Source organism: Dendropsophus ebraccatus, chromosome 1 (genome assembly GCF_027789765.1).
Source record: "Dendropsophus ebraccatus isolate aDenEbr1 chromosome 1, aDenEbr1.pat, whole genome shotgun sequence".
NCBI classification, from domain to species: Eukaryota; Metazoa; Chordata; class Amphibia; order Anura; family Hylidae; genus Dendropsophus; species Dendropsophus ebraccatus.
Window position 1 is genome coordinate 49,800,493 of NC_091454.1, and position 19,157 is coordinate 49,819,649.

Sequence of the window (19,157 nt, forward strand, 5' to 3'; positions counted from 1 at the left end):
CTTAAAAACTGCTGCTTAGAAACATGGATCAATATGTTATTAACAGCTTGATATCTAATGATCAGCCACAACATTAAAACCACATGCCTAATATTGGTAGGTGCTCCTCAGGCTGCCAGAATAGCTCTGACCCTTTGAGAAATGGAATCCATAAGACCTCTGGAAGTATCTGGCATCAAGATGTTACCAGCAGATCCTTTAAGTCCTGTAAATTTAAGAAATCCGGGCTCCATGGATCAGACTTGTTTATCCAGCATGTCCCACAGACAGTTTGGTCATTTTGAGACTTGGGGGCAAAGTCAACAGCACTTGACAATGTTCAGTTGCCCTATAAAGAATGAATGGAGCTCTAGCTGCGAATGTGTAGTGTACTTTATAATAGGTGCTATGATATAATATAATATAGTTGGTGCTCTAGTTACTTTGTCCAACCTCTGTAGTTGGTGTATGGAGACTTATTTGCAGAGCTTCATTTCAAAGAAATCATCCCAGCCAAGCAAGTACCCTGCTCTATATTGACGAGGGGCAAAAACCTTGAAACAGCTGCCGAGTTTCCTTTCCTTTTGGAGGCATGACTATTAGGTGGCACTAATTTGCATACGTGTTATCCCATAAAGCATTGCTTGAGAAATAAAAAAAAATAAAAATTGAAAAATTAAAAACTATTGCTTTAAGTTATAAAGAGACAAGTGCTGCATGTGTTTGTGTTAATCAGCGTCAGTCCTATTATGGTTTAGTAAATGTTCAATGAATTGACGGTCCTGTATAGCAGATTTGTCTGTACATTGTTCTCTGTTGTACACGCCTTGTAAGGCCAGTTACCTCTTATTTAGTCTTGACAGATGTGTGAGAAGTATGGCGAAGGCTGCACGTAGGATTTGACACACTTGAGTTCATGCCAGCTTTTCAAAAGATCTTATATTTAGGTTACGGAAAGACTGGTAGCCCCCACCCAACAAACAATCTGCCTGCTTATCTCTACACAATCACTAGGAAAAACATCCTATGTTCTACAGACAAATTAGAAGGGCTGATGTGCTCATTGTTCACCTAAAGACTTGTGAGCTGTAAAATCAAGTAGTTGTACTATGTGTAATATTTATACAAATGCATGTGAAGGCCCTATTACACGTAGCGATTATCGTGTAAAAGATTCGCTATAACGATCTTTCATTATAGCGAATTTTAAAACTATAATCACTCAGTGTAATAGGGCCTTTAGTGCTAGATCAGCGCTAGATCAGCGCTTATTTACTGAGCCTATTACACGGCTCAACCATCGTGCAGCAAGGGCTGCACAGTCATCATTAGCGCTGTCCGTAAAGCCAGTGCCTAATAAAGTTCATACATACCTGACTGCACTCCCCGGTGTTTCTGCCCGCTCCCCGGTACCTTCCTGTCTTCTGCCCGGTACCGCATCCACCATGAGCACTGCAGAGCCGTCTCTGAAGTGACTGGCCCCTCAGCCAATCATTGGCTTGTGGTCTCGTCTCAGCCGGTGATTGGCTGAACGGCCTGGCACTTAAGAGGTCGGCTTTGCAGTTCCAGCAGCGGCTGCGGGCAGAACACAAGAAGGCATTGGGGAGTGTGGTCAGGCATGTATGAACCTTATTAATGTTTACACAATCAACAGCCATTGGCTGTCTCTTTAATCCAGAAGATGAAATCTATACCTGTTATGAGCAGGTGCAGATTTGTGATTTTCTGGCCTGGGCTACGTTTATGCGATGTGGTACAGTTATGCCCTATGGCTCTACATTCCCGTGTCGGATTTTGAATCCACTGCGAGAATGTAGCCACATCCTACTTAACTAATCAACTGCCTGGTCTTTAAACAAGATAAAGCCAATAGTGTGTTGCAGTGAAACAGCACACTGATGGGACCTGAGTGGGACGTCGGGGACCCGAGAGCCAGAGAAACAGACAGGATTGCGGGTAGGTCACGGCTCTCCTTGTTAGCGTGCAGTGATGATTGACAGGCAGAGAGGCCACTAATGGGTCACTCTTCCTGTCGGTCATCTCTGCAAAGCAAGCTGACAGGCAGAGAGCAGTGACTAGTCACGAATGGCTCCCAGATGATTAGTTGTCGCCCCTCTCCCATCCTTGTGCGCCGGAATAAAACATCTTTTTTCCCCCCTAATATAAAGCTACCGCTGCAGATGTGGCTGGTAGCCTTGACTGGATGCACAGTAGATCTATAGTGTGCAGCTGGGAACCATATCCGCACAGTGATGCTGATTGGTTCCCTTTAAAAGCCCAGCAGATGATTTTGAAAATCTGCTCTGAGAATGCAGAGCCATAGGGCATAACTGTTTTGCATATCACAGCAGATTTCGCAATAAGACTCGCATCATGTAATCCACTGCAAATGTGGTATGTGTGAATGGAACCCAACAGAATAAATTTGTCAGGTCTCTAGCCATAAAAAGTTGCAAATTACACATATAACTGTACAATGCCATAAAAATGGCACAAATGTGTTAATATCCCAACCTTGGCACTTGGCATCAGAACCTTTTTTTCTACCAAGTTACTTCCCGTATTCGGTGGAATCTTGTTTTTTAAGAACTAAAATTGCATCACTCTTTCTAAGTCAAAGATAATTGTGGAATGTCTTGAAATGATGAGGCTTGTGTATTTAATTAAATCCATGTCTCCATATTTCCTTTGCACTCCTTATAACAGTTAACTATTATTGTATTTAGTTTAAAATATAGCTGTGATACAGATTTAGTCCACACACAATTCGCAGTGTGAATCAGCTGGGTAGAATGGAGAGCAGCAGGGGACAAAAAGTGGTGTCCTATTGGGGTAGCAGGGCTGCAGTTTATCCTTACTACGCTTAGGGCCGTATTACATGGGCTAATATTCTATGTAAGCGAGCTCGGTCTGCACATAAATCGTTACCGTTTTCTGTGCAGCCTTTGCTGCTATTAGAGAAAATAAGAAAATACTTTACCTCTCCACGCTCCCCAGCTTCTCCCTGCATTCTCCGCAGCCACTACTGAGATGTCTCTGAAGTGGCCTCACTGCAGATATGGTTTCAGAAGATTCAGCAGTGGCTGTGTGAACTGGGAGAAGCTGGAAGGACACCTGGGAACTTGAAGGGGTAAAGTATAGCTTTATTTTTTTTGTACTTTCATTGGCCACCGTTTTTTAAACCTGCTAAAGGACATCATCAGCCGATGATTTGGTTCTTGTCTGATTGTTGTCTTTACTAATAAAGGGCGATGTCTGCCCAAATTGTCCTGAATGGCCCCATGTAATAGGGCCCTATTACATAGATCGACAATTGTCCGAATCGGGCCGATTTGGCTGATAATCGCTCCATGTAATAGAGACAACAATCAGCTGCTGTTCCATGTAATAAAGACAACGATCAGCAGCTAATGAAACAATCAGCAGCTGATCGTTTCTGTAGGTCCAGACCTAAAATCTTAGGCCTCCGATTGACATAGCGATGTGCGGCTGTCCATCACCTGTCCACGCTCATGGTCTCTTCCTGCGCTCTGCATGCGTCCCAGCACTGTATGTTGTGGCTTTAGAGCGGCCAATCACTGGCTGGGACTGCAGCAGCCAGTGATTGGCTGAGCGACCTGTCAGTTTAGACAGGCTGCTCTGAAGCTGCAGCGCATGGTTCCGGGACGGATACAAAGCACAGGAGAAGACTGAGTACCCGTCACATGACCAAAATATATTGCATCATTTACTTCATCCAGGCGAATCCAGCACAAAATCAAAATAACTGTCAAGTATGTGGTAGTGGATATGAATACAAAAAAGGATATAAATATAACAATGTATAAAAATAATAATAGTTAGTGAGCATGTAAATAATGTACAATAATTAATGTTTATGTATCAACTCCAACAATAAATGAAAAATATATGAATATAAATCATAACACAAAACAATAATCGATAAGATGTAATTTATAACTAACCCCATGATCGTTAAAATAATTAACGAAAAATCAATAATTAAGCAATGCCCCTATGTTCAATGTTGATTCCCATTTCCGTCGTGGGGGCCATGTTGGATGCCGGTTTGGCGGTGATGATGTTCCACCTGTGAGTACTGCCATGGCTGGCTGATTATTGGTTTATTCATTATGTGTGGGGTATAAAACAATCTACTTTGAGAGGTGCTACACAGTCCCCTGATGAAGTCAGCATTTACAGTTTTGGGCTGCAAGGACATCGCTAACTGTGTCCGTGCAGCCCTTGCTAAATGATTATCGGACCGTGTAATAGGCCAAGTAAACGAGCGTTGATCTAGCAGATTGGTGCTCGTTTACAATATTAATCTGGCCTTCCTCGGTCCATGTAATAGGACTCTAACACTGAGAGGATAAAAAACTAAATCTTTTGGCTGGAGTGATCTTTTGCTTTCTTGTACTACCTGCTTCCTTTTACCTCATGTGTGAGGAACTGCTATAGGTCCATCTATATGTTGAAATAAATACAATGAAGAGCAGGTTGGTTTTGTGCTTATGGGGGTTTCATCTTGCTCCTGCTTGACCAAGTGGAGCCAATATAGTGGCTGAAGCATATGAAAACCATTCTAGCATTCTAACAATCACATAAAACAGTGTAATGGTGGAAGTAGAGAAGATCAGGTGTTACATGTTCTGAATTATTAAAAAAAACATAGTTGACTTCCTTCTCCAAATCCACTTTCACAGCTGACATCTGCACGAGTTTCCCATTGCCAGAAAGCTGAGAGCTCCCAGGCATCTCAGCCTGTACATCTTCCCTTCATCCCCTCTTTTGGGCCCCTGTGAACCAGATGGCCAATGTGAAACATCTTGAAATTTGTGTTGCACCCGTTAGATTTTAGTGGTGCGCGCTGCCTCCAAGACTTGCTAAACATGTTTACATTTTTCAGGCATCTGGTGAGTGTTCTGTAACTCGGGAAGGTTTGCCTCTGACCCCGCTCCTGTGGGAATGTAAAAGCATTGGCTCGAGAGTTTTATTAATTGCCACAAAATGAGCACTTAATTCTCAACATCTGTTGCCTGTTGGCCAGAAAGCAAGTACAAGAGTGACGTGATAGTTGGCTAGGAAGGAATTCCTGAGGACGTCAATGGGATGTTGCCGTTATAACCACATCTGTTTTTACACCTTTTCTGTATACTTTCATAAGTTAATTGAGAAATGTAGCCTAATAAATAGATCAGGGTATTTATAGGAATATATATAGATCATATGAGAGTGTTCCATAGTTTTCGAACACTAAGCCAGGAGAAGATCGTAAATAGAGGAGGTTTAGGGGTTATCCCCTATCCACTCTCTCTAGGTTCCCAACTCATCATGAGAACAGAGACCAAATGGATAGATCTGCAGCATGGATGAGATTTCTGAGATTTCCGGAGTTTAGCACTTGGCAATGTTCAAAAGTCCCATGGAGAATGAATGTAGCAGTAGCCAGGCATGCACAGAGCCACTCCAATTACTTAGGGCCCTTTTACACCAAACGGTTATTGGCATGAGGTCGGCTTATCGTTGTCTTAAACATGACCTATCAAAACGATGATAGCGATGGTAATATCTTCTGTGGGCCACTCAGACGATCAAAGGATCATCCTGGCAGCCCCTCCCATAGCTCCCCCCTCTATGTCTGTGCATGCAATAGCACGGGCAGCGAGCGGGAAATGAGGAGCAAGCCGGCACTTGCTTGCTCCTTAATATTGGGCCATGTAATACGGCCCTTAGAGGGCAGTTGACCTCTATTCTTATGACTAGTGCTGGTCAAATTGGTTGGATAGGTGATCGTTTGTAATCCTCAAATAAACCCCAGCATCCACAGTTAAGGGCATAACTACAAGATCAACTGCGGGCCCCCCCCCCATGATCCTGACAGTGGGGACCTTGAAATCAAAGTGGTGTCATGCTCATGAATGCTACCATTTTATTCATTCTCTAAAGAGAGCTGCTGAGAAGAGACTAATGCAGCTTTTGCCTATCTCTGAAATGGCACCGTTAAAAGTGAATGGAGCTTTTTTTTCCCGCCGCTTCATGCAGTTTTAGGGTCCCCATACACAAGGTCACAGGGGACGCCAGTGATTAGACCCCCGTGATCTTGTAGTTATGCCCTATCCTGTGAATATGGTGGGCCCAGATGAGGATTCCTCCTTAAAGCAGTACTCCGGAGGGGGAAAAAAGTTTTATACAGGTTTGTAAAGTACTTCTATTTAAAAATCTCAAGTCCCAGTACTTATCCCAGTCCAGTACTTATCAGCTGCTGTATGCCCTGCAGGAAGTAGTGTACTTTTACCAGGTTTAACATGGTGTCTTCTGCTGCCACTTCTGTCCATGGCAGCAACGGTCCAAAGCAGTAGCAAATTCCCATAGAATACCTTTCCTGTTTTGGACAGTTTCTGTCATGTATTTTATATTCTATTTAAATTTTTATATAATATATTTATTTGTAACATGTTTTTTTTTCTTCCAGAAATTGAAGCCAAGGAAGCCTGTGACTGGCTCCGAGCTGCGGGATTCCCACAATACGCACAGTTGTTTGAAGGTAATAATTTGGACATTAATGTTACTCTTGGTGCATAAGACCTCCATAGTGCTATCTTGTCATCATCCTGCATGGCATGGCTGGACACACAAAAAGTAATCTACCCCAAACCCCTCAGCTGCTTTTCTGATTTCTCCTATTCCCTGCTGCTTCCTTGTTTCTATGACATGTCTCAGTAGCACCTGTCCACTCAGCCAATCAGTGGGTGCAGCAGTGTCCCTTCTCAGTCAGTGATTGGCTTAAAGAGGATGTACCACCAGGTACATCCTATTTAACCAGAACCCACTGATCGAATGGCGCCGGCACGGGGAAGCCACTGCCGCGGTCCGTTTTTCGGACCAAGGCCCGGTTCCCGTGCACGGCGCCGTTCTATGCACCGCAACCGGCCGGTGCTCAAGCACTGGAGGCCGGCCGAGCCGCCCCCAATGGGAGGGAATTCCCTCCCCTGTATGACGGGGCTCCATTAGAATGAATGGAGCCGCATCATACAGGGGAGGGAATTCCCTCCCACTGGGGGCGGCCCGGCCGGCCTCCAGTGCTTGAGCACCGTCCGGTTCCGGTGCATAGAACGGCGCCGTGCACGGGAACCGGGCCTCGGTCCGAAAAACGGACCGCGGCACCAGCTTCCTCGTGCCGGCGCCGTTTGATCAGTGGGTTCAGGTTAAAGAGGATTTACCTGGTGGTACATCCTCTTTAAGCAGCTGAGATGGGCAGGAATTGGAAGCTATAAGAATCACAGCTCCAGGGCTTCGATGAGGTGAGTATCACTATTTATTTTTAATGTGTCCCAAGTCATTTAGTATAAGTTTCAGACAACCCCTTTTTAAGCATCAATTTACAGCTTTGTTTGTTTCTTTCATTTTAGATTTGCAGTTTCCAATTGATATAGAAACAGTAAAGAATGATCATGAATTCCTTGATCGAGATGCAATGGAGTCACTGTTCAGGTAATACATTATATCTTTTGCCAACGTGTGTTTGCAAAATGCTTTACTAATTACATGGAAATGAATCTAGCAGGCACGCTGTGGTGAGAAACTTTACAGGTGATTAAGTAATGAATAAAGTGTTAGGCTATGTTCACACAGCGTAAAAGTACGGCTGTTGTTGCCACCGTCACGGAGTGGAACACTGCCTATTCTATGGGATTCCAGCTGGAGTGTATACACTTAGTATACGCACCGGCCGGGATCCCATCCAGCGCCGCAAAGAACTGACATGTCAGTTTTCTGCAGCCGCAGAAAGACCTGTCAGTTCACACTCCGGCCGCTTGCTTCATTGTGTGCTATGAGAGTTCTGATGCGGGTGCGCACTGATGGGCCCGCGTCAGAACACTGCGGCTGGAAAGATCATCCGGCTGGTGACCTGGCCGGTCTCATACGCTGTGTGAACATAGCCTTAGGAAGGATATGATGGGAATATGTGCATCAGATCAAAGCCGTGCTCTTATAAACGTCTTGTCCCAAGCTGAAATATTACAGTTCTGTGTGACCAGGGGTCCGCAAGCTGCCAGGAAGGGAGACCATTTCTGGAGTTTGTGTGATTCAGAGAATATTTTTCTGGGTGCATGCAATGCTTTCAGATGAAATGGGTAACGGGCAGAAAAGGGCTCGCAGGTGTCTTATGATTAGAGAAGTCTTGGGTAGTGCAAGATCTAACAAAAGTCTGATAGTGTTTTAATTGTGAAACTACCCAAATTATTAGAGTGTACTCAGGTAAAGAAAAAGGGGACAAGGAATTAGATAAGGTCAACCTTATTGGGGAATTTATGCTATGGAGAATAATCGTCTAGCAGCCCCTCCAGCGGTGAAGATATTCAGGTAGGGGAGTGCTGTATTGTTGCAGCCACTAATATAGATAAGCAAAAAGGAACTAAATTGAGATGTGAACAGTAGTAAAGTTAAAGAAAATCAAAACAACATATAAAGGATCTGCAATAATTTCCATAATTTGTGGATGTAATCCACAAAAGGTTTTGATCAGTTCGGGTTCAGACTGGGATTAAGCTTGAGAATAAGTTGGTAGAAGTAAATTCAGAAACGCAACCTTCACTTTGAAGTTACTGCTACCATATTCTTGCCACTGTCAGTAATGTATCAGATCAGTCAGATATCCTAAATGATAATATTTGATGGAAAAGTAAATGTGTTAATGTTCTCTGCTTTTGGTACGGAAAAAAATAATAGTGCTGTTTTTTTCTTAGACGGCTGAAAACCCTAAACAAGTGTGCATCTATGAAAGTGGAAATAACCCGTCATCGCAAAAAAGTATGTATAATTATAAACTCTCTCCCTTGTTCAATTCCGTGTCTTACAGTGTTGTAATAGGAATAACTTTATAAATACCAATTCTTGATGTTTGTAATACTGGATTTCTCATATTAATGTCACATAACATACTTTATATTTTCTCAAGAGCGATGAGTCAGAAGAGGATGAACCATGTGCGATCAGCAACAAATGGTCATATCAACGACAGAGCCGCCGTTGGTCACGTCTGGGAGAAGTTGATTGTTCTGCACATGATGAAGCCACAAGCCTTACTACACCAGTTGTCAAGAGTGAAAATGTGGATTGTTCAGATCTGGGAGAAAGAAATGATGCATCTTCATTACATAGCTCCAGCAGTGGCGAAAGCGACTGTTTCCCTAAAACATATGAAGAACTGGAAACTAGTAGAAGCTCTTCAAGGTGCTCATCAGTCAAACTTGTTTCCCCCGACTCTACACTTAGCATTTCTCCTTCTCCAAGTGAAATGCTAAATGTAATAGGTGAGGAAAAGCTGACCGATAAACCACCTAGCAAGAAAGGGAGTCTCTTGAGGAAAATGGAAAAGCTTCGTCTAAGGAACTCGACTGTTAAAAGAAATCCCCAGCTGAAGGATAAACCTGTTATTAGCAGTCCAGTTCTGCTTGATGGTTTTGGTGATGAGAAACTGCGCAACCTCAACTGTGTAAACATTTCAGATCTAGCAGATACCCAAAGTAAAGCAACTCTTTCTAGTTCTTCACAAACCTGCAGCAGTAGTAGTCCATCTGAAAACAGCAGCACTGTGAGTACCCCAAGCCCAGTTATTAGGGTCAGAAGCCATATGAAAAGAGGTGGAATGTATGCTGAAGACTTTGACCCCACCAAATTGTCCCTTTGGAATGATATTTCTGAACAGAACTTTAGAAATGAAAGGCATTTGCATGAAAATCAGGTGTTTCAGATCCCACATGGCCACAAGCCTGGGACATTTCCTAAAGCACTTACCGATGGAACTCTATCTCCTGTGGACAACACCTCTGTAAACTGGAGAACTGGAAGTTTTCATGGCTGCAATCGGAACAGAATGAGATCTAGTAGCTCCAAGGACACTGAAGCACCTCCAAGTCCATTGTCCCTTGTAGACAATCGAATGAGCATTTATGATAATGTGCCAAATCTCCCCTACCATATCAATAGACTTGCAACCAGTGATGATGATGTCTTTTCAGAGCTAGACAATGTGATGGAACATGTTAATGGCCTTCGGAAAATGGTCAGCTCATGGTCTGAAAAGTTCTCAGATGATGGGGACTCTGACTTTGCTAATGACTCCACTTCACCATGTCCATCGTCCCCAAAAGCCATTCACCTTGAAGTAGATGAACATCTACACAAGTCAAAATTGGATCACACAGATCCTGACTGTGGCAAATCCTGCACAGATAGTGACTCTCCAGTTCTACCATACATAACTGTTTCAGACATTGATTCATCATTGACGGATTGTAGCAGGTTAGTCAATTTCAAATAGTCTAGTTAAGTGTGCATAGAACACTTGACATAACCACTTGTTTTATGTAAGGCTGTTTTCAGATCACTGTAATCTGTATGCACAAATTTTTGCATCTGTATCATTGCTGCCATCCTGGCTTACCATGGGCCTAATCTGAACGGAAAGTTAGATCCCAGTTTTTCAATTTGAGTGATTATACTGGGAATGACACAACACAAACAGGCAGGCAAAAACACACATTTAAAAACTGCGTCTTTATGCCCCTTATTCTCTGATTTCAAACAATAAGGGTACTTTCTCACGGGTGAAACCAAGATTAGGTCCAAAATCCTTTTCTTATACTTTTCCTTAATGTTCCGCTCCTCGTTTTGGCCATATAGATTCAGTTGCAAATATTGCCGTGTTAAGGAGGCTGAAGTTGTGATCCTAAGGGCTTTATCACACAGGGCAATAATCTGCTGATTATCAGATTATCCGATTTGGCAGATTATAGCTCCGTGTAATTAAGACAACGATCAGCTGAAGAAACTATCATCGGCTTTACGTTGTCTTTTAAACATGTTCAAAAATCATCATTGTAGTAGCAATGCACACAGCCAACAGCTGAAGAATGTGTAAAGATAATAATAAAGTTATATGCTTACCTGTCCATGCTCCCTTCTAGCTTTTTACTTTAGCCAACGCTGGCTTGTCTGAAGCCATATGTGCAGTGACAGACCATTCAGCCAATCACTGGTTGCATCGTTGTCCCGTCTCGGCCAGTGATTGGCTGAGTGGCCTGTCACTTTAAAGGCAGTTTTAGATGTGTCAGCGGTGGCTGAGATGAGCGGAGAAAAGCTTTAGGTTATCTGATGATTGTGAAGTAGAAGAAAACGTTATTATTTTACACTTTTAAAACAAGAGCTGCACAGACATTACTAACAATGTCCATGCAGACCTTGCTTCAAGATCCTACAGCTGTGTAATAGGCTTAGTAAGCAAGCGCCGATCTAGCAGATCAGCGCATGTGTACGTGTATTCTTGGGCTGTCTAATACAGCCCTAAGATTTTTTCATTTCCTGAGCTATAATATTCAATATATCTCTATTTCCCTTAGAATGGTGCTATGATCTATTGCTGATTGAAGCATTCCTTGTTTTAGGAGGTCTATAAGCTAACCCATGTATGGCCATATACAGCAAAACTTCAAAGGCTCCCTTTTTTTGAACTTGCAGACAAAGTCCAGAGCCTGAAGATCTCTTCCTACAAGTTGACAGGCAGTCGGCAGCACACCTGAACCGGATCCAGAAACTGTCTTTGTTAAAACTCACAGCATTGATGGATAAATACTCCCCTTCCAGCAAACAGGGATGGAATTGGTAAGGACATCAAATGACAGAATCTGCTTAGAAAGAAGTTGGTGATACCTTAATTTAAAGTCTGGATACTATGGTAACTTTTTGAGACTAGAGCTAACCTTCTAGGATTGTAGTCATTGTGAACCTTTTTTTTTCCTTTACATGTAATATACACCTTATTATGTTTTCCATAATGTCCGAGAATAAACTTGAGTTTTCTAATGGCTTACACAAATATATAAGCTGCAATTAAAGTTAATTTCCCACCTTTCCAGCTCTGATGGTCTCTGTTAGGCCTTATATACTTTTGATATCACTTACATCCAGATTGATCAGCTATAGAAAATGTAACTACTGGTGAGGGCCACTGGAACATTAAGTAATTATTTAGTTAGTTTTAACTTTCAAACTCTTGCACAAATTTCCCTGTATTGTATTGCTTAGTGGCCAGAATGAGAGCTGCAAAAATTCTTAAATATTTTAAACATTTAAAATTAACTTTACAGAAGGGCATTCCCTGGTAACACATTTAAAGGGAACCTGTCACCCCCCGTGCCGGGGTGACAGGCTCCCAACCCCCCGCTACAGCCCCCTATACTCACCTGATCCCGCCGGGTCCCGCTTCTGGATCCAGTCGGGTCACAGAGAGATCAGCTGCTGCAGCCCAGCGCGCGTGCTGAGAGATGAGTCCAACGCTCATAGAGAATGACGGAGCGCTGGACTCTCCGTCATTCTCTATGAGCGTTGGACTCATCTCAGCGCGCGCGCCGGGCTGCAGCGGCCGGGATCTCCGTGACCCGACCGGATCCAGAAGCGGGATCAGGTGAGTATAGGGGGGCTGTAGCGGGGGGTCGGGAGCCTGTCACCCCGGCACGGGGGGTGACAGGTTCGCTTTAAGGGTGCGTTCACAATGAGGAATCTGCACAGTTGCCATGGATTTTGCCATTCACCCCCACTCATATCTCCGCCTATTTCATAGACTCCATTCTATGGTCAGGCGGATTCCGCCGTCCGACCAAAGAATGGACATGTCCATTCTTTGGGTGGGTGGCGGAATCCGCCTGACCGTAGAATGGAGCCTATGGGACGGGCAGAGATGCGATCGGCGGAATCCACAGGAACTTTTCCGCATGGATTCCTTAGTGTGATTGCACCCTAAGGATTAAAGGACAGGAGTTTTACTGGCGCAATGCATAGTGCAATATTTAGCCGCTGTGAAAATATAAAAAAAAAAAATTACATAAATTACCTCTGCTAATATCAATGCATAGTTTTCTTCAGTCTTAGTGAGATATTGTCACAAGTACATGGAAGTCTTTATTCACAGCATTCTCTTTACAGGACTGTTCCAAAATTCATACGTAAAATCAGAGCCCCAGACTACAAGGATAAGAATGTGTTTGGCGTTCCACTCCTCCTGAACGTTCAGAGGACAAGTTACCCTATACCAAAGAGCATTCTTCTAGCCATGGATTATTTGCGAATCCACTTCCTTGATCAGGTATGTAATACAGTGGCCCAGATTTATTAACATGTGTAAAACAAACTGGTGCCAGAGGTTAAGATATGAAACCTTGTTGATAATTGGCCATGTGTTTCAGCATGTTCTATGAATGTTTGTGTGTTGATGTGAAAAATGACTAATGTATATCTATGGAAATATACAAAAAAAAGTCCAAATAACTTTTTTTTTTTTTTAATTTAAGGTTGGTCTTTTCCGGAAATCTGGTGTGAAGTCTAGAATCCAAGCCCTTAGAGAAATGAATGAACTGGACCCAAACTATGTAAATTATGAAGGCCAGTCTGCTTTTGATGTGGCAGACATGGTTAAGCAGTTTTTCAGGGATCTTCCTGAACCTATATTCACAAGCAAATTATGTGAATCATTCCTGCACATTTATCAATGTAAGATTTCACTCAAATTACTGGTTAACCTAGACAAGCTGTATTCTCTCTGTATCAGATATAGTGCCCCTGTCAAAGAGAATTGTCAAAACTTCTGGTCAGGGTGTTCAGATCCCCAGTGATCAGCAGAACAAGGCAGAATAAATGCTTGGCTACTGGCTAGGCACTTCTTTCCCCAGCTAGCTTGTTAGTTTATAGTAAGTTTATGGAGCCTTTCCTAGACACGGAAAGAAAAGCTTGGCCATGCACTTCAGTCATCTCTTCCTTGATCTAAAAAAAAACCTGAAATGCTTATGACATATCAATTGTGTGTGTGTGTATATGTATGTGTATGTATATATATATATATATATATATATATATATATATATATATATATATATATATATATATATATATATATATATATATATATATATATATATATATATATATAAAATTACAATTTAGTAGTTATTTTAAGCTGTATCGGCACACACTTCTGACATACTTCTGACTTCTTGTACAGATGTCCCAAAAGATCAGCAGTTTTATGCTGCTCAGGCTGCCATATTGCTGCTGCCAGATGAAAATCGTGAGGCTCTTAAGATGCTTCTCTACTTCTTCAGAGATGTGGTGGCTTGTGCAAGTGAAAACCAAATGACCCAAACCAACATTGCTGTGTGTCTTGCACCCAGTTTGTTTCATTTAAACTCCTTACGACGAGAGAGCTCCTCATCATCAACTAGGTAAGTAGCATGCCCCTCTTGTCTGTGCCCTGTTCTGAAAATTTTTGCTACCGGTCTATTCTAAAATGTCCGCATTGGAGTGGAAGTTAATTGTTGCCAACATTTCTGTACCAAATCTGCCATATGTGAACTTACCCTTAGGATCCTATTACAATGGCCTGATCTATATTGTAAACGCTAGATCAGCGGTCATTTACTGGGCCTATAACATGGCCTGATAATTGTTTAGCAAGGGCTGCAAGGACATAGTTATGGATGCCCGTGCAGCACTTGCCTCAACAGTTACAACTTCAGCTGCCCACGCTCCCAGTCTTCTGCACTCTGTATGCGTCCTGGTGCCATGCTCTGCAGCTTCAGAGAGGCCTGTCTGAGCTAACAGGCCACTCAGCCAATTGCTGTATGGATCGATGCATACAGAATGCAGAAAACCTGGAGCATTGACAGGTATAGTATTACCTGTTTGGACAGTCATCAGCCGTCTGCCTTGCATTACTATTACACGTAGCGATGCACGATTAGTGGCTGGTCTGGACCTAAGGAAACAATCAGCCGATCGCTTCATCAGCTAATCGTTGTCTCTATTACACGGAGCAATAATCGCCAATTATTACTCTGTGTAATAGGGCCCTTAGACTGGTGCATTATATAGGAGGAACAGTGTTGTTGGTACATCATATCTACAAGGAAGCTACTCAACTCTACTGCAGTTAGTCATGGGTTAATGCGGAGTGTGTGCAGATTATTGGCTGGATGTCATGTTTTACTACTCTTTTTAATATTTGAGCCATCCAACTTTTTTAATGGTGTGGGATGTCTATTACCTCATTGTAACTGGATTCCATTAAAAATGAAGTCATCTATCGGAAAACTAAGTTCTCAGGAAACCCAAAGGCCTAACAAAACGCCCTCCATGTCCTTTCCCCAAGCGTCGTATTGGCAGCAGGGTCATGTGAACTAAAGACATATCATGAATGTCTTATGTGGTTATGTATTTCTTTTTTCTATAATTTATTTTGCCGTTGGGAAGACTAATTTAGTATGTGTGACGACTGATAACTATGTCTATCGGAAGTTCTTTTAAAAGGATTAGCATCTTCTTTCTTTTCCCACCTAATCCTGCACCCTAACACAGCTCCCTTTGGATCCAGCATGAGTGCTTCATTGTTTTTGTTTTAATAAAGCCTTCCCACCCGCCAAAAAAAGCCTACTTTGAACAAGATTGCCAGACGTATAGATGTTAATGTTTTACTTTGATTGAAACTTCAAAGACGTATAATCTGAATGGCCTGGCTCCAAGGATTAATGTCTTATCAGCCATTTCTTTGTGCTCCGTCATTCAGTGGAGCTGTTCTGTAGATAATTGGGCAGGAAATGTTGTAATGATGTCATCCAGGACTTTTGCTTGTATGGTAAATGTGAAGCTCTCTAGTAATGTCAGAGTCCTAACTGCATCTACAGTAATAATTTATATACTACTATAATGAGGGGTAATTTGAGGATTGTTCCTATGCCAAATTTATATCAGGGTCCATCTAAGCATGGTATAATTGGTAATTATGCAGTGTTTGTATGTGAGGATTTCTGGCCAACATATATCTATAAGCTGTGCACCCCAAATAGGCCTCAGCTACTAGAATGCTTAATCAAGCGGAATAACTGTATATTGTGTATATGGCCAAATATTTTAGGGGGTTGGCCGAGTTGCCCGACTTTTCACCTGTTGATTGTCAGGGTTAAAGTTGGATCAGTCATGTTGAATTTAAACTTCCATTCCTTTCTTCTTATGTACAAGGAAGCTATTAAAAGTATATGCTTACATTTAAAGCGAATGTACCACCATGTTCATCACTATGGGCTTTTTACATGAACAGACTGGTGCCGGCATAGGGATGCCAGCGGCACGGTCCTTTTTGTCTTTGAACCGCAGCCTGGTTCCCACGTACAGTGCCTATTCCTGAGCACCGGCCTGGCACGAAGCACTGGGAGCGGGCCCGCTGGCCCCTTGCGTGACGAAACCCCCTCCCTTTGTGACGTGGCTCCATTAGAATGAATAGAGATCATCACACTGGGGGGCGGTGGGCCCATCCGTAGTGTTTGGGCCGGGCCGGTGCTCAGGACTGGTGCCTGTTTGTTCATGTAAAAAACCCAAAGCGATGTACCTAGTGGTACATTTGCTTTAAGGCTATATTCCCATCTGCCATGGACTCTTCATTCAATGCCTCCTTTACAAGTTTCAACCAAAATACTGGAAAAAATAGAGCAGCAGGATGCACAATTTTGTTCAGCCCAATGAAGGTGACTGTACTGGAAACTCAATTGACCCAAAAAAAAGCCTGTAGGGTCTGTTGGGGTGGCCCTGCATCCAGCAGCTCAATTTTTTCATTGTTCTGATGAATGGAAGAAACACCACAAATGTGAGCATACACAAGACCCTCTTACACCAGCATGCGAGCGCCAAAACTCTTAATCGCAAAGCCGGGCCACACGAACAGTCTTTTGTTCAATCCATCTTTACAAAAGATCCAAGTAGTCGACAAAAGCCCGTTCTGAGAAACGAAAGCTGAGGTGTGATTGGTTGCTGTCTGTCATAAATCTGGGCTATTGAGGGATAAAATAACTATTTGTTTTCGCTTTAACTTTAGGGCAAACCAAAGAAAGTATAGCCTTGGAAAACCGGACCAGAAAGACCTAAGTGAGAATTTAGCAGCAACCCAAGGACTAGCCCACATGATAGCTGAGTGCAACAGACTATTTCAGGTACAGTGCAGAAGTGACTAACAATGCAAAACTTGTGTTCAAATGACTAACAATGAGCTAAATCAGTGTTTCTCAACTCCAGTCCTCAGGACTCACCTACAGGACATGTTTTACGGATATCCCAAACAACGAACAGCTGTGGCAGTTACTGGTGCACTGACTAATTATATCACCTGTGAAATCCTCACAACATGACCTGTTGGTGGGTCTTAAAGACTGGAGTTGCGAAACACTGAGCTAAATAGATGGGTCAAACAACAAAAAATGTTTCCATTTTTTTTTTTTTTTTTGTAGTTTTATTTTTGGATTTAGAATTCAAAGTGTCACTGTCATTTTTATTTTATTTTTTATTTGCAGAAATCAATAGTACAGACGATTTTAAGAAACTTTGTAATTGGGTTTATTAGGCAAATATGCCATTATTTGCATTCATAAAGACTTTCCCCAGCCCCCCCCCCCCCCTCTATCTCATTCACTGTTCATTATCAGGAAATCTCGACTCTTTTACATCAGTCGGGCCCTGTCTGTTCTATGGAGAGGGGAGGAGGGAGATTAGTCGCCAGCAGAGAACAAAGTGTTAAAGTCGGTATTCAGAGATCAGAGAGGTCAATGTTGTATTCAGAGGAAATAGCCCGGTGATGTAGCTGTAAATTAACTATTTGTTGTCCTGTTTTGGTGCCTCATCTCCCTCCACCCCACCCCTCTCCATAGAAAACCATGAAGAGGGGGGAGAGCTTTAAACTGCTTTTTCATTATAAAAATGCATTTTTCAGTTAATAAACCCAATTACAAAGTTTCTTAAAGTTTCTCGCCTGTACTATTGATTTCTGCAAAAAAAAAAATTAAATGACAGTGACACTATAAGTTCTGGGAGATATTGGATTCTGTGTAAAATATATATTGTGTATATCTCTGGAGCTATCTTAATTTTTACCCTGTCCTATGCAGGTGCCAGACTATTGCCTTGACCTCTGTTCTAGTATTTGCAAGCCACTGTCCAACACTCCAGAAGTGACTATAAACACATCTACAACTTCCCTGGCAGCACACTCTAATACCCTAATATCTCTAGAAAACGCCATGCAGAATCTTCTACGAGATGCCAAGGACAAGTATCGAAGTTGGGTTCCATGTACAGGATTTGAACATGTTGAACTAGCTTACAAAAAGGTCTGTATGTCATTTTATACCCATTCTTTACAAGTTGTGCAGGACTTTTCCAGCAAAAGCTTGATTCTGTGGCCACCTCTGTGCAAGTTTATTTTACAGATGCCTTTTGTTATTGGCTCCATACTAGTCCTGCCCTAAACCATGCGCTTCTGCTCCTGAGACGTGGAGCAGGTTTTGTGCATGTACAATCCACTTGAGTCCAATGAAAGCGTCAATTTGCTTCTCATTTGAGTTGATTGAAAAAGTGATTTCTACAATACACTGAAATCGCTGTGTGGTCCATGGCAGGACCCGAACAGAGCCAATAACTGGCTTACAAAGGCATCGGCAAGTTAAACACGCATAACATTATGGTTTTCTGTTTTCACAGGTAGAGAATGACGACTATCCAATTCGGTTATGGAAAGCTTCCATTGAACTTGAGTCTACGCCACAAATGATCTTGCAGCATATACTAAGGGAACAACACACATGGGACCCAAATCTACAGCAGTCAAAGATCATAGAGACATTGGATGAAGATACTGAAATCTACCACTATTCACAAGAGAGTATGTCTCCTGTGTCACACAAGGAATATGTGGTTTTAAGGTGAGTGAGTCAATCACTTCAGAGATTCTGATAACTACTGTTTCATCACCCTGGATGGCACCTTGGATCGAGAACCTAAACACAGGCAGCATCTTCTTTCATATCTGTAATAGAATGGTTCTAGCAGAACATAATAGTGAGCCTTCATCTTGACACCTATCAAGCCCTAATTCTGTATAAAAAGCTGTGATCTTTTTTGTAAAGATCCTTTTTTATGCAGCAATCTTCATCTGTCCTCGATCAGTGCTTGTTTGCAGTGCCTTTACAAGGTACGATCAATCACACTGCTGGGCCACACTAACGATCTTTGTATCATTCGTTCGGCCGTTTACACGGAGATATGCAGCCGATAAATTTCACTGCCTGCGCAATAGATGCAAT

At 42.5% G+C, this 19,157-nt stretch overlaps 1 protein-coding gene across 4 annotated transcripts in view; it reads left to right on the forward strand.

Annotated features, from left to right (window-relative positions):
- LOC138792766 (rho GTPase-activating protein 7-like) overlaps positions 1-19,157 on the forward strand; it is a 161,540-nt gene that overhangs the window by 141,410 nt on the left and 973 nt on the right. For all 4 annotated transcript variants that reach the window (XM_069970641.1, XM_069970620.1, XM_069970631.1 and 1 more), the window contains exons 2-12: positions 6,455-6,526; positions 7,392-7,473; positions 8,730-8,793; positions 8,942-10,287; positions 11,503-11,646; positions 12,967-13,126; positions 13,332-13,530; positions 14,039-14,258; positions 16,901-17,015; positions 17,964-18,185; positions 18,556-18,776. In XM_069970641.1, coding sequence (XP_069826742.1) covers positions 6,455-6,526; positions 7,392-7,473; positions 8,730-8,793; positions 8,942-10,287; positions 11,503-11,646; positions 12,967-13,126; positions 13,332-13,530; positions 14,039-14,258; positions 16,901-17,015; positions 17,964-18,185; positions 18,556-18,776 — 2,845 coding nt within the window. The remainder of the gene's footprint in view (positions 1-6,454; positions 6,527-7,391; positions 7,474-8,729; positions 8,794-8,941; positions 10,288-11,502; positions 11,647-12,966; positions 13,127-13,331; positions 13,531-14,038; positions 14,259-16,900; positions 17,016-17,963; positions 18,186-18,555; positions 18,777-19,157) is intronic.